The sequence below is a fragment of the Natrix helvetica genome, assembly GCF_964273705.1.
Source record: "Natrix helvetica genome assembly, chromosome: 2".
In the NCBI taxonomy this organism is placed as follows: domain Eukaryota; kingdom Metazoa; phylum Chordata; class Lepidosauria; order Squamata; family Natricidae; genus Natrix; species Natrix helvetica.
Window position 1 is genome coordinate 206,347,519 of NC_138552.1, and position 14,844 is coordinate 206,362,362.

At 44.0% G+C, this 14,844-nt stretch overlaps 1 protein-coding gene across 1 annotated transcript in view; it reads left to right on the forward strand.

The window, feature by feature from the left end:
* The first annotated feature begins 489 nt into the window (after positions 1 to 489).
* PCMT1 (protein-L-isoaspartate (D-aspartate) O-methyltransferase) overlaps positions 490 to 14,844 on the forward strand; it is a 29,870-nt gene continuing 15,515 nt past the window's right edge. The window contains exons 1-3 of the mRNA XM_081943278.1: positions 490 to 855; positions 8,414 to 8,518; positions 11,653 to 11,684. Coding sequence (XP_081799404.1) covers positions 609 to 855; positions 8,414 to 8,518; positions 11,653 to 11,684 — 384 coding nt within the window. The 5' untranslated portion in view covers positions 490 to 608. The remainder of the gene's footprint in view (positions 856 to 8,413; positions 8,519 to 11,652; positions 11,685 to 14,844) is intronic.

Genomic DNA, 14,844 nt, shown 5'->3' on the forward strand with positions numbered 1-14,844 from the left:
AAAGGTGATAATTCTGAGGGAAAAAATGCCTGGGTCAACATTAATTTGAGAAGCAGCTATGATCCTGCCATGAGATGCGAGTACAGCATTTCTTGGTGTTTTGCACAATCCATGTTCAGCTGACGCATGTATTACATTTGCCTGTTTTGCCCACTTTGAGCCATCCACTAACACACTGGTGAACTCCACACAACACACTGATCCAAGATTGCATAGTGTGAGAACAGCGCACTGCTATTTATACAAGGCAGGTGCACTGCTTTAGTGCACATATAGCACCCATATGGATGTTTGTGTGCCTACAAACAGTGTTTAATATAGCATCACTCTATTTCAAGTGTTTGAAAAGCATTTTTTTAAATTTTCAGCCCCTCTCCAAGAACCTTCCCACCTCACATCCCAAGCTGCTGTTCAGTTATATATAGCATTGTCAGTCACATGCTTCCGTTTGAAGGAGACATCTTCGTTGACCCCATCTTCATCCTCCTCCTCCTCCTGTCAGCACCTCTAGTCCCTCCCTCACTGGGTCGCCAGTGTCCCCTTTATTCGGTTAACTGCGCCTGCGCATACCGGTCGCGGTTGCCCGGCGGCGGCAGCGGCCGTTCAGAATGTCGAGGGCGCCAGGAGGCGGGGGAGCAGTCCCTCCCTCCGGCGGACGCGCAGCGGCAGCCGCTGCTGCGGGAGGAGAGGAGGCGGCGCCTGTGTCGGCGCTGGAGGTTGTGTCCTTCCTGGGGAAACTCCTGTGCGCAGTCGCGGCACTGAAGGCGGCTCTCTACCTGCTCCGCAGAGTCTGTCTAGCCATGGCCTGGAAGTCTGGAGGCACGAGCCACTCGGAGCTCATCCACAACCTCCGCAGTATGTGTGCGCGCCTGGCTCGGGGGAAGAAAGAAAGGAGTGGGAGGAGGCAGAGGGAGGGGCCAGGGCGCGTGCTGCCCATTCTTGAAACCCGACGCAGGCATGCAGGCACCCACCCTTAGCTCCCCGGTCGTTGCTAGGGAGTGACCGCTAGGATTCCTGTTGGCCCTCCGCGTCGCGCGCTGGGGCGGGGTGGGGGGAAGAAGAGAAAAAAACCCAACTGTCACTCGGCGACCTCTGGAGATTTAAAGCGGGGGTGGGGGTGGGGGTGCGCGTGAACTTTCCCGCTCGCGGCTGCTTTGCGAGGCGAGGATGGAAGGCGCAGCTGTACTCGCTTGCAAGTCGGGCGTGTCTCTTACTGCGGGGAAAGCCTTTTTGAGGGCAGTGTCCGCTTCTCTTTGCTGCCAGGCCCGGCGGTGGGATTAGCGCCCGGAGCCTTCCTCCCCACAAGCCTTGCTTTCTTGGCTCCTTTCGTGGGATTTCTTCTTCGCCTGGCGTTCGGCTCTTCTTTCTATATACGGGTCTAGCGATCTTTAGGGCTGCATGGGCCGTGAAGGCTGCGCATACGTAGTTTCCTGAACTCTGATCCGCTGTTAATGCGTACCACTTAAAAACTGGAGGGTCCTCTTTAGACAAATTTAAGTTTCTAGTCCGTCAGATTGCCGAGTAAGGAGGGGGAAAAGTGCTTTTCGGAAAGCGTGGCCGTTGGCCCTCTCTTCTGTCACTTGTTTATTATGCAACATTTCGCTTCTTAAGAGTGAGTCTTATCAGTTATTGTAATGAACTTCGTTGGCTTGAGCTGCCAGCTTGTTGGGGATAAACATGTTGCACGTTGTCATATAATAAGAACTAAACAGAATAGGTAATACAACTATAATATAATTTTATCTAGGAGTTTAAGCAGGTCCTGTGAAATTCCTTATTGTTCAGGGCGTTTTTCACAGGCAGGATCATCGGAAGGTGCACATATAAAGTTCCAGGCCCTCCAGATCTGCCTTGAATAAATAGTATTTTGGTGTGATTCCTTATGAAACATTGAAGTTTATGTTTACAGGACTAAGGTAAACCCAGTTGCCAATTAAGATTCTGGCCCTTCCATTCAATGAGATATTCAGCACAAATTAATTTGGCGTAATAATGTGCGTTCTTGTTCATAAAATGGGGAAAAATAATTTACAGCAAATCTAGTCTGCTCGTTTCATTTGGCTTCCAATCTGGTTGTACTGTCTCATTTGTGAAGATACTGTAAATGAATAGGGTAGAAATGCAGACAAAGCAAGAATAGGAAGAAATTATTTGGGTGTTGTTTTATCCCATTTCTTAATTTTTTGTAAAAGAGTATACTGCACTGAAGCCTTATGCAGTATAGTACTTCAGGCTTGGGACTAGCACTGGGAAAGTCTTACTCATGTTTCTTGGCCCAATATAGAAATAATTTAAAAGCCTTATGATACTAGTCAAATATAAATATTTTGCTTTCTAACATATGTAACCACCTAGATCTACTCCCTGTCTTGAAGTTGGGAAGACTATGGTGCTTTATACTCAAATATCTGCATTTTCCACCATAGTAGTGGATGTTACCTTATTTTATACTTTCCCCCTTGGTGCTGTAGGAAATAAAAAGCTAAAAGCTCCTTTTGGTATTAATGTGATTTGCAGGGTGACCAGTTGCTAAATTGAGCTTAATATTTGCTTCAGTATCTAGTGAAATATTTGCAGTCCTCGACTTATGACCCTAATTGGGACCAGAATGTTGGTCAGTAAACAATGTGATTGTAATGTGAGAAATCACATGACTGCATTGCTTAGCAACCACAATCCCCATTGCTGCTGTTAAGCAAAATTTACCATCAGCCGAGGACTCACCCCAATCCAAACCATTCTGAACTTCAGTAAAGTAAGGGACTGCCTCCAACTCCCCCTATCTTCTTATCTCCCCCCCATCTCTGCCCTTTTGACTGCTCTTGTGGGGCAACAAGCAGCTCCAGAGCCACCTCAGCCCATTCTTGGTTGCCCTCACCATCCTGTGCCCCACCCCCAGCAGAGGAGTGCAAGTAAAAATGCTATGCAATGGGGAAGCCAAAAATGGTTTTAACCAATGGGAAAACATGGGGTGATGTTGGCTCAAGAAACCAAATATAACCAGTGTAAATTGGAGAAGCTGAGCCATTGCTGCCTTTTACTTTGCAGCATGAAAAGCATTTGCCCTGGAAAACATGATGCAGGAATTCAGTTCATACCTGAACCTGACCTTTTAGGGACAGGTACTTTGCCCTTGGATTGGGAGATGTGTCAGTGTTGGTCTATTGGAGACTGTATTTGTCTTGCTATCAAGCCTCAGTCACACATTCATTGACTGAGAGGAGCCCATCCCTTGAACCCTTTCTTCCAAATTGGAAAGTTGTATGGTTGTGTGCGCGCGCGCGAAGAAAGTGTGGAACTCTGATTACAGTTTAGTTTGCCTTGTTCCTATGGATCTTCCTTTGGCAGCAGGTTTTTTTAAGAGGGCAACCTAATGTCTGCAGACATGGACTAACCATATGGTTGGGGAAGTGGGAATGCTACTGCTTTTATCCTGGAAAAATCCAATAGGCAAATGAGGGTTGGGAAGAGGAATGCAAAGGCACAGGAAAAAGTAAGTGGCAAAACCAGATCATAGCTTGACACAGTTCTGCTGGATTCTTTCCTTGCAATCCCTGGGCAGTTCTGATCCATGGATATAGTCAAGATGGCTTTTGGATACTCTGTAGCTCCGGGGCTACCTGTTGCAGCCTGCAAGGCAGAATGCACAGTGGCCAAAAGGGCAGAGATAATAGGGGAAATGGGTTGCAGGAATTGCAGCACTCTTGTGATTGTAGGTGTGGGCATTCTACTAATCACCCAAATTTTGATCACGTCACCATGGGGGCGCTGCAATGGCTGTAACTTACAGTATGGGTCATAAGTTTGTTCATTGCTTCTGTAACTTTGAATGATCGCGGTTACAACGATACAATATGGAGGAGGTAGAACAATAAATAAATAAATTACAATAATTTAAAACAATTAAAAAAACCCCAATAATAGTTAAATTTAAAAATTAAAATTAAAAATGCCCAAGAGGTGGAGAAGCTCTAAATTAAGCCAGGCCGGCAAGTCGGAACAGGTGGGTCTTAAGTTTCATGCGGAAGGAGCGGAGGTCAGTCGTTGTCCTAATGTCTGGGGGGAGGTCATTCACAGAGAAGGCCCTACTCCTGGGCGCCGCCCTCTGACAATCTCTGGAGGACGGCACCCGGAGTAGTCCCTCTCTGTGTGAGCGAATAGGTCGCAGGGATGTGTGGGGCAGAACGCGATCCCGCAGGTAGCTAGGCCCTGTGCCATGGAGCACTTTAAAGATGGTCACTAACACCTTGAAGTGCACCCGGTAGGCTACAGGAAGCCAGTGCAGCTCGCGCAGGAGAGGTGTTATATGGGAGAACCTCGTTCTCCCCATAATTGCCCGCGCGGCTGCATTCTGGACCAACTGCAATCTCCGGGCGCACCTCAAGGGGAGCCCCATGTAGAGAGCATTGCAGTAGTCCAGGCGGGACGTCACCAGCGCATGAGTGACTGTGCGCAGGGCATCCCAGTCCAAAAGGGGTCGCAATTGGCGCACCAGGCGAACCTGGTGGAATGCCCCCCTCGCCACGGCTGCCACATGGTCATCCATAGTCAGCCGGGCATCTAGGAGGACGCCCAAATTGCGCGCCCGTTCCACCGGGGCTAATTGCTCGTCCCCGATGGCCAGAGATGGAATATACTGGTTGAACCGGGAAGCCGGAAGCCACAGCCACTCTGTCTTGGAGGGGTTGAGTTTGAGCCTGTTGTCCCCCATCCAGACCCGCACGGCTTCCAGACACCAGGATATCACTTCGACGGCCTCGTTGGGGTGGTTTGGGGTGGAAATGTACAGCTGCGTGTCGTCAGCGTACAGATGGTATCCCACCCCAAAACCACGGATGATCTCGCCCAGCGGCTTCATATATGTGTTGAACAGGAGAGGCGAGAGGACCGACCCCTGCGGGACCCCACAAGTGAGGGGCCTCGGGGTCGACCTCTGCTCCCCTGCCAACACACATTGCGTCCGGCCAGAGAGGTAGGAGCGGAACCACCGCAGCACGGTGCCTCCTACCCCCAACCCCTCCAGACGGCGCAATAGGATACCATGGTCGATGGTATCAAAAGCCGCCGAAAGATCGAATAGGACAAGGACAGAGGAGCAACCCCTATCCTTTGCCCTCCAGAGATCATCCACCAACGCGACCAAGGCCGTCTCCATGCTGTGTCCGGGCCGGAAGCCGGACTGGCGCGGGTCTAGATAATCAGATTCCTCCAGGTGATGTGGGAACTGCTGAGCCACCACACTCTCAACAACCTTCACTAAAAAAGGAAGGTTGGAGACAGGACGATAATTTGCTAGCTCCGTTGGGTCCAGAGAAGGCTTCTTGAGCAGGGGCCTCACCACCGCCTCTTTCAGGGTGGCTGGTAGAAGGCCCTCACCCAACGAAGCGTTCACCAGTCCCAGTAGCCAGCCTCGTGAACCCTCCCAGGATGCCAGTACAAGCCAGGAGGGACACGGGTCCAATAAACGTGGTGGCTCGCAGTCGCCCGCGCAACCTGTCCAAATCTTCGGTGACCACAGGGTCAAACTCCTCCCAGCGTGGTCTCTCAAGACTTGCCTCGGACGCCCCCCCTGGAGCACTGAAGGGGGTCCATTCACTCCGGATCTGAGCGATTTTATCCTGCAGGTATTCCCCGAATTCCTCTGCCCTACCCTGCAAAGGGGGATCCCACTGCTCCTGTGACAGGAGGGAGCGGGTCACCCGAAACAGGGCGTCAGGGCGGTTCTCTGCGGATGCAATAAGGGTGGCACAATATCGACGTTTGGCCACTCTTAATGCCACAAGGTAGGTCCTTAAGTAGGCTCTTACCTGTGTTCGGTCTGATTCGGAGCGGGAGGATCTCCACTTGCTCTCTAGGTGTCTCCTGTGGCGTTTCATCGCCCTTAGCTCCCCGTTAAACCAGGGAGCCCGGGTCGATCGTTGCCACCGGAGAGGCCGCAAAGGCGCAACCCGGTCTAAGGCCCCGGCAGCCGCACTATTCCATGCAGCTACCAGGTCCTCTGCCCGGGAGCGGGACAGGTCTGCAGGAGGTGGCCCAAGCTCCGCCTGGAACCTGTCTGGTTCCATCAGACGCCTGGGGCGGAACCATCTAGGACAATCTGGTTCCGCCTCCCCGCGGCGGGGGGTAGCGCCAGGGAAGTCCAGCTGGAGAAGTGAGTGATCTGACCATGACGGGCGTGATGGCTAAATCCCCTATTCCCAGATCACTAGTCCACTGGTCGGAGACAAACACAAGGTCCAGTGTGTGGCCTCCCTCGTGTGTGGGGTCCTGAATTACTTGAGTCAGATCCATGGCTGTCATGGAAGCCATGAATTCCCGAGCTACCTCGGATGCTTCTCCCATCGACGGCAGGTTGAAGTCCCCCATCACTAATAGCTTGGGGGTCTCAACCGCCATCTCAGCGATCCGCTCGAGGAGTCCGGGCAGGGCCGTTGATGTATAGCGAGGAGCCAAGTATACTATCAACAGGCCCAACTGTCTCCCTGGGCCCCATCTCACGCCCAGAGACTCACAACCAGATATCTGCGACACAGTGAATTCTCTCGGCGCCAGATCCTCCCGAATAATTACCGCTACCCCACCGCCCCTACCCTGGGCCCGTGGCTGGTGGAATACACGGTAACCTGGAGGGCACATTTCCCCGAGGGGCAAGCCCCCTCCGGGCCCAACCAGGTTTCCGTTATTCCTGCGAGGTCCGGCTCTCCCTCTGTGATCAAGTCACTGATGAGGGGGGCCTTGTTAACCACGGACCTCAGTTGCACATACTTTCCTCTAGGGGAATGCTGTTGACATTTTTTTAGTGAATATTGTAATGAGATAATGAGCCATTTATGATTTATATCACCACTCAATTTATGAAAGCAGCTGTTCTTTGGAAGGTTAATCTGAAAAAAAGAGTGATAACAGATTAGATTTACTTGTCTTGATATTAATAATCTGTGTTTTTGTATATATTTTATATTGGTTTATGTAAAAACAACATTATTCATTTGCATTTTTTTCTCCTTAATGTATTTATTTCATTTCATTGTTATTCTATGTATTTGAATTTTGTTTGCTTAATAAAATCAAATTTGTATTTTTTGGAATGAGCTGCAGCTGTGTCTGTCATTTGCAACTCTCAGAATCTGAGGGCAATAGAATGCAGACTGAAACATTCTGGAGGCTGAACAGAAAAGCTGAACATATGGAGAAAACAAGAACAAGGAAATCAAAATAGACTATGCTGGCAAATGGAACGTATTGTATCAGAATGTTATTCTGGTACAATGGGGACAGGCATTATGGACAGTTTAAGAAGCTAGGATCAATCTTTTTTTTTAGTTTGTTTTCATTCTTGTAATATTTATCTGTTTTTGTATTTATAATTATTTGGATATTTTATCTTACAGTAAGCTGCTCAGAGTCAGCAAGATGGGTGGCAAATAAATTTAATAATAATAATAATAAATTGTAATGTTGCTGCAGAAATCTAGCAGTAACTTCTAAATAAAAGTCATTAGATCAAAAGCAAAGAGTTAATACTAGGAAGATTTATTAAAGTGTTATAGTGCCTTAAAGAACAAATAAAGCTGTAGGTTGAAAAACTGGCAGGCATTGTTCCTCTAAATCATACATTGTTCAGAGGCCAGACACTGTGATTCCAAAGAACAAATGAAGCCATAGACCGGAAAAACATTTCACCAACTCTTCTGCTCTGTGTTGCTCTGAAAGCAGCTGCAAATCATACCAGGTTTTGTCAGTGTGAGGCCTTCAAGTATCAATGGCAGATTGACAACAGCAATGAAAACAGTAACTTCTCAGAGAAGTCTGAGGGCCTCATGTGTTTGGACCATATTATTTTTCCTGATTCCAGAATAAGAGCAAATAAGAGCAAAGGAAGAAGCCAGCCAGCTGAGCTCCCCCCCTACTCTTATGGAAGGAATGTTGATTTCTCCGTTTTTTGTACTCTAATTCATAAATGTTGATGTCATTTGTGAACTGATTTTGAAATATTTGAGTCTGAAATTGTGTGTGTGTGTGTGTGTGTGTATGTATGTATGTATGTATAGTATGCATATACATCTGTTTAAAAAATAGGTAGTTTACTGCAGTATCACAGTGGCACAAACTTAAAAGATTCTTCTTGATTCATGATTATTTTATAAAACTTAGTTTCAAAACACCATAAGTTTCTTTTCTAAATTTTCCACATAAATTGATACAAAAATAATCGATAGATTTTCTGCTAGCTATATTTTTAAGAGCTATGCTTATAAAAATGTAATTTGCCTAAAATCCACCAGAGACTTCATAAGAATAATGCATGTGTAAATATATTTTAGCATTTCATATAGTATATAAACTGTGAATGCAGCTGCAATTATAATAGACTTTAATATTACAGTTTGACTAAAATCTTCCTTTTTTTCAGAAAACGGAATAATCAAATCGGATAAAGTATTTGAAGTAATGCTTACAACAGACCGAAGCCATTATGCAAAATGCAACCCATATATGGATTCACCTCAGTCAATAGGTATAACCACATATAGTCTGTTAGATTAACTATCTAAATGTTTGATTTTCTTAAAGATTCTGAATCTGAGTCTGCTTTCTGTATGCTTCAAAAATGTATCATGGTTTTTGAAAAAGGGCAAAAAAAGCTAAAATAATCAGAGAATATACTGTATTTACTACAAAAAATTAGTAATGCGGAAAAACAGCTGCAGAAGAACATAATAGAAATGTGTGGAAATTATTATTATAGTGTAGGAGTGCTGAAATGTATTTTCCAGCCTCCAAATTAATTATTTAGAATTCATGCTTCCAGATGGTTATAAAAATTATATGAGATGCCAGATTTGTCAATGGTACTTAGTCATCATGACCAAATTCAGTCTCTGTGTTCTGAGGCAATATAGAATATAGAATAGAACAGAATTACAGATTTGGAGGTCTTCTAGTCCAACTCCCTGAATATTTCTGAATGTGTTAACATATAGCAAATCATTATCTTCATGTTCTGCTTTTGAATTGTTTTCATTCATGAATATTTTGTCAGTCGCTGTTGGAAGCAAGAAGCTGTAAAAATGGATTCGTAATCTAATATTTATCAGAAACCTCTCCCACATTTATTCATATATATTGATTTCTTTGTGATGCAAATTCTGTGTTCTTGGGTATTCACCTTTTGCAAGTAAGAGATGAAAATATGGACTGGATTAATGTATTACAGTTAGCTATAATTTGTTTCGTTGTGATTTAGTGTATATAAAGCTGTGTGGTATAAAGCTACCATATAGTGGTAACTGGGGTTTATAGTACTTGTACCGTGTGCAAATGAAGCAGTTGGGGAATCAGTATAGTTAGTATAATTATTCTCTAGCTGTACCTTCTCTTTAATAATCACTTTCTAATTATGATAAGTTATAATTTGATAATAATTTGAAGATATTTAGATTCCCAACAAAAGTGTATGGTTTCAGCTTGGGTTTGCAATACTGAAACAAAAGGGAAAAAACTTTCTCAATATTCATGACCTAATTGAGGAACAAAACTATGTCAAGACAAGATAATGGTTGGTTCAGTGAACTTTATAATGTTCTTAATGGGCTTGACCAGCATACGGCTTAGGAAAAGCTTTTTCCATTGGTGAAATTCAATTTTTTTTATTACCGGTTGTGTGGGTGTGGCTTGGTGGGTGTGGCAGGGGAAGGATACTGCAAAATCTCCATTCCCATCCCACTCGGGGGCCAGCCAGAGATGGTATTTGCCGGTTCTCTGAACTAATCAACATTTCCACTACTGGTTCTCTAGAACCTGCTGAATTTCATCCCTGGCCTTTTCCCATACTCATATTCTCAATATATGGAGGTTTTTTAAAAATTAAAGAACAAAAATTAGTGCTTTCTCATGCAGAATCAGAAACTTACAGATTTTCAAAATATTTTAAGATGATTGCTTCTTCAAAATCAGGTCTTATTGGACAAATCTTTTGCTGCATAAAGCAGGAACAGTGGAATAGTTAAAGAAAGATTTTTTTTTCATAATACCAAGAACATATATCATGGAAAAGTGATTATATGGAGGTATAAGCTGTTTTTGCTGCATGAATTAGAAGAGGGATTGCATTCCTTCATTGCAGTTGTTTCTTTGAGTGAATTATTCAACAAGCCTATGCTTGGAGTCACACATTGTGTTAAGTCAAAATGTGATTTGTTTGGCTTACTGTAATATATGAACATTGGGGTACTATTAACTTTTCACTTAAAAAAAAGTTATGTCTCTATCTTTAAAATAAAGTCGAAAGTTGGCTGGGCCATAGTACTCCAATGTTCATATATTACACTAAGTCAGTGCTTCTCAAATAGTGGGGCGGGCCCCCCAGGGGGGGCGCGAGGCTCCGTAAAGGGGGGCTCAGCTCAAATTATTTTATATATTTTTGTTTTGCAGGTTAAAGTTTTTTTTAATATTGTGTTCCTTTAAATCCTGTGCTCCTTTAAATCTTTTCTGCTACAGTTAATAAAGCTATTCTTTGTTGTAAATTGATCCACATTTCTTTCTTTTTTTATTCTCTTATACGTTAATAAGGTGTTATGCAGAGGTGTACTTATAACAATTTTATAGACAAATGATACTATTTACAGTCGCGCGGGGGGCGCGAAATGTTTTCTTCTTCCTAGGGGGGGCATGACAGAAAATAATTGAGAAGCACTGCACTAAGTCAAACAAACCACCTTTTGAGTATGTGTATATATATAAAATATATAAATCCAATATATAAATGAACTTTCATTAGGATTGGCATTTGGTAGTGGTAGATAGTTTATACATAATTTAAATTTCTTTAATGCATAGGCTTTCAATGGGGTAACAAGTAAGATAAATGACAACACATACATCATGATGTTTTACAAATGACAAAATGTATAATTGATGCATCAGTTACTAACCAGTTACCTAATCAATTTTGTAATAATTTGTGTAATAATGCATGTACTTTTATTTTGATGTCATAGTTTGTAATAAAAGCCTAATAATAGATGCAAATATAGTTATTTTAATTTTAAATAATTGGAAAATGATAACAAATAGCCTCAGAATTAATTAACTGTTCCATCCAGAAAAATTGAAGCTGCTTTTGTCTTTGATTTCAAATTTCTGCTAGTTTACATTTCATGTCAGTTAATTTTTTTTACAGAGTTTGATATTTTTTCCTGAGGCAATTTCCAATAAATAATGTAATTGCTAAAAATACAAGTATGCTGAAGTGAACATTGTGAATACATTTAAATAAATAATTAAAATCTGATGGTAATCAAGTAGATATAAGACAAGGAGATGAAATAAAAATAACGAGTGTTACAAAATATTTCATTGTAGAAAGTTGAAAAAGAATGTAAGGGAGAGGATGCAGTTGACAAGAATATCAGTATGTTCATGTACATAAAGTCACTAGGAATTGAATTTGATTCTGATATTTTAGGAATATTTAGCACAAGAAATATCAGTATAACATTTCCCAATCCAAGACCATGTTCTCCAGTGATTCTTATTTGTTTTTCCCCTACTCATTTAGTAATATGGTAGCTGGCTGAAACACGTCTGCTAGCTGAATCTATTTACTTGAAAATGCTTGATATTACTCAGAAAATTTTCTTTGCCTTGTAGGATTTCAAGCAACAATCAGTGCTCCACACATGGTAAGTCTTAGGTTCCTAACTACTGCCATTCCATACTTTAAATCTTGCATGCTCATTTTAACTGCCAATGTATTGTTTTTAAAGTAATGAAACTCTTACGTTAACCTCAAATATTGATAATTTATTGTTACAGAAGCCTCATGTTATGAGAGAGCATTTATTTAATATTGAAATGTAATGTATGTGTTAATCCTCAGGTCTATTCATTTCAGCACAAATCAAACCACTTCCAGAATAGCATATTCTTTGTCCTGGTTTGAAAGTCTTTACAAATGTAGTTAGAGGAATGTGCCTTCTTCTGTAACCTACCTACTTCTTTTTCATTATGTCATCCTGTTCTTTATTCACATCTTAATTGCCTAAAATTAAAAGATCTTGGGTGCTTCAAAGCGGACAGTATCTATTGATACCAACCAAAGGGATTGTGCAATTTCCTCAACAAATTTTCTATAGTTTAATAAAAAGAAAATAGAAAAAGCTGTAGGAAAACATTGAATGAGAAAAATAGAAGATGTCATCTGAAACTACTTGTACAATTACACGAGTGAGACAGATTGACAAAAATATAGCCTAGAAATAATATCTTTTAACATTTCAGTAGTGCTTTTTAAATTGTTTTACTACTTTATACATTAATGAAGTTCATGCAATTGTTTGAGAGAAAATACAAGTAGTTCTTAGGTTATGTCTATTTGTTCAAAGTTACAGCAGCACTGAAAACATGTACTTACATGTGGTCCTGGCACTTAAGATCATTGCAGCATTCCCATGGTTACATGATCAACATTCAGGCGCCTGGTGACCGGCCTGCATTTGCGACTCACAGCATCCTGTGATCACATTCTCCTGCCCTGCACAAACTATCTTTGCTTCAACTCCCTTCATCTGCCCATCCCCCACACCCTCCATCACTTCCCTTTTGGCTGCCCTGCACAGCATGGTTCAGATGAGACCACTGTATGCTGTTGCTGCCGCAATCCCCAGCTAGTTGTCTTCTCACCACTCTGGTTGTCACGCTCCTTTTTCGGCCTGCTCTACTTCAACAGTTTTAGCCTGCTGCCAGTCAAATGGGCTCTGCACATGCTGTACATTTCTACCCCACACAAAGAAGTTTGTATACTGCCCTGAAGAAAGGAAGGAGCTCTACTAGAAAGGGAAGGTGCTGGACCACAAATCCTCTGCACCTTATACTTCTTCTGGTCAGGGTGATCTGCCTGCTGGGCAGTGAGGTAATGCCTTCCCCTTGGCTGCCTGGCTGCCTTGTCTTGCACAATATAGTTATCTTCTGGAAATATGCTTTATTGATGATTTTTGGGTTTTAAGCTTTCTTTAGAACATTTTTTCTAGGTCTAGGTTCATTTGGCACTGGTATTTTGTAAGCTTATGGATTCAAATTGGGTAGCTCTAGATGGAAAGGGGGAAGGGGATTTTAGAAGTTCTCGTTTTCTTTCAGTTGGCAAACTATTGTGTATTCAGAGTACCCATTTCAGACATAGTAATAAAGCCCTGATCTTATATTTGATATATTTTTAAATTACATTTACTTAACGAATTTTATGAGTTTGCCTTGAAATTTTAATGTAAAAACTATGATATTTATTTATTTATTTATTTAATTAGCGCTTCTAGACCGCCCCCTCTTCCAAAAGGGACTCGGGGCGGTGTACAGTCCATATCAAAAACATCATAAATAAAATTTAAACAATTAAAATTATTAAATGGACAAATACATAAATAAGAGGAGGATAAAAATAGACAGAACTGTAATTGCTAAGTAAATAATTTAAAATATACAGAATTTAAAACCCCAGTGTCCTATAAAATTAAGTCCCCTAGAAAACCAGTAGGAAATATATATGCCAGGAGGTAGACGTTAAAAATTATGCCAGGCCAGCCAGTCGGAACAGGTGTGTCTTCAGTTTCTGCCGGAAGGAGCGGAAGTCAGTGGTGGTTCTAATGTCGGGGGGGAGGTCATTCCAGAGGGTTGGGCCCATCACAGAGAAGGCCCTACTCCTTGGTGTCGCCCGTTGGCATTGCCTAGTGGACGGCACCAGGAGAAGCCCCTCCCTGTGAGAGCGAATTGGCCGCAGGGATGTGTGTGGGAGGATGCGATCCCGCAGGTAACTAGGCCCTATGCCTTGGAGCGCTTTAAAGATGGTGGTCAAAACCTTGAAACGCACCCGAAAGACCACAGGTAGCCAGTGCAGCTCGCGCAGGAGCGGTGTTACGTGGGAGTACCTAGTACTCCCCATGACTGCCCGCGCGGCTGCGTTCTGGACTAGCTGCAGTCTTCGTGCGCGTCCCAAGGGAAGCCCCATGTAAAGAGCATTACAGTAGTCCAGGCGAGACGTCACCAGTGCATGACTGACCGTGCGTAGGGCATCCCGGTCCAGAAGGGGGCGCAATTGGCGCACCAGGCGAACCTGGTGGAACGCCCCCCTTGCCACGGCTGCCACATGGTCGTCCATTGACAGCCGGGCATCTAGGAGGACGCCCAAATTGCTCGCCCGTTCCACAGGGGGCAGTTGTTCGCCCCCTATGGCCAGCGTTGGAGTCAGCTGACTGAACCGAGGTGCTGGTAGCCACAGCCACTCAGTCTTGGAGGGGTTGAGTTTGAGTCTGTTGTCCCCCATCCAGACCCCGACGGCTTCCAAACACCAGGACATCACTTCGACAGCCTCGCTGGGGTGATTTGGGGTTGAAACGTACAGCTGAGTATCATCAGCGTACAGATGGTATTCAACCCCAAAACCACGGATGATCTCCCCCAGCGGCTTCACATATGTGTTGAACAGGAGGGGCGAGAGGACCGACCCCTGCGGCACCCCACAAGTGAGTGACCTCAGGGTCGACCTCTGCCCCCCTGTCAACACACATTGCGACCGGTCGGAGAGGTAGGAGCCGAACCACCGTAAAACGGTGCCTCCGACTCCCATCCCCTCCAGCCGGCGCAATAGGATACCATGGTCGATGGTATCAAAAGCCGCTGAGAGGTCTAATAGGACTAGGATAGAGGAACAACCTCTATCTCTGGCCCTCCAGAGATCATCAACCAGCGCGACCAAGGCTGTCTCTGTGCTGTGCCCGGGTCGGAAGCCGGACTGGCGTGGGTCTAGATATTCGGATTCGTCAAGATGTCGTGGAAATTGCTGTGCCACCA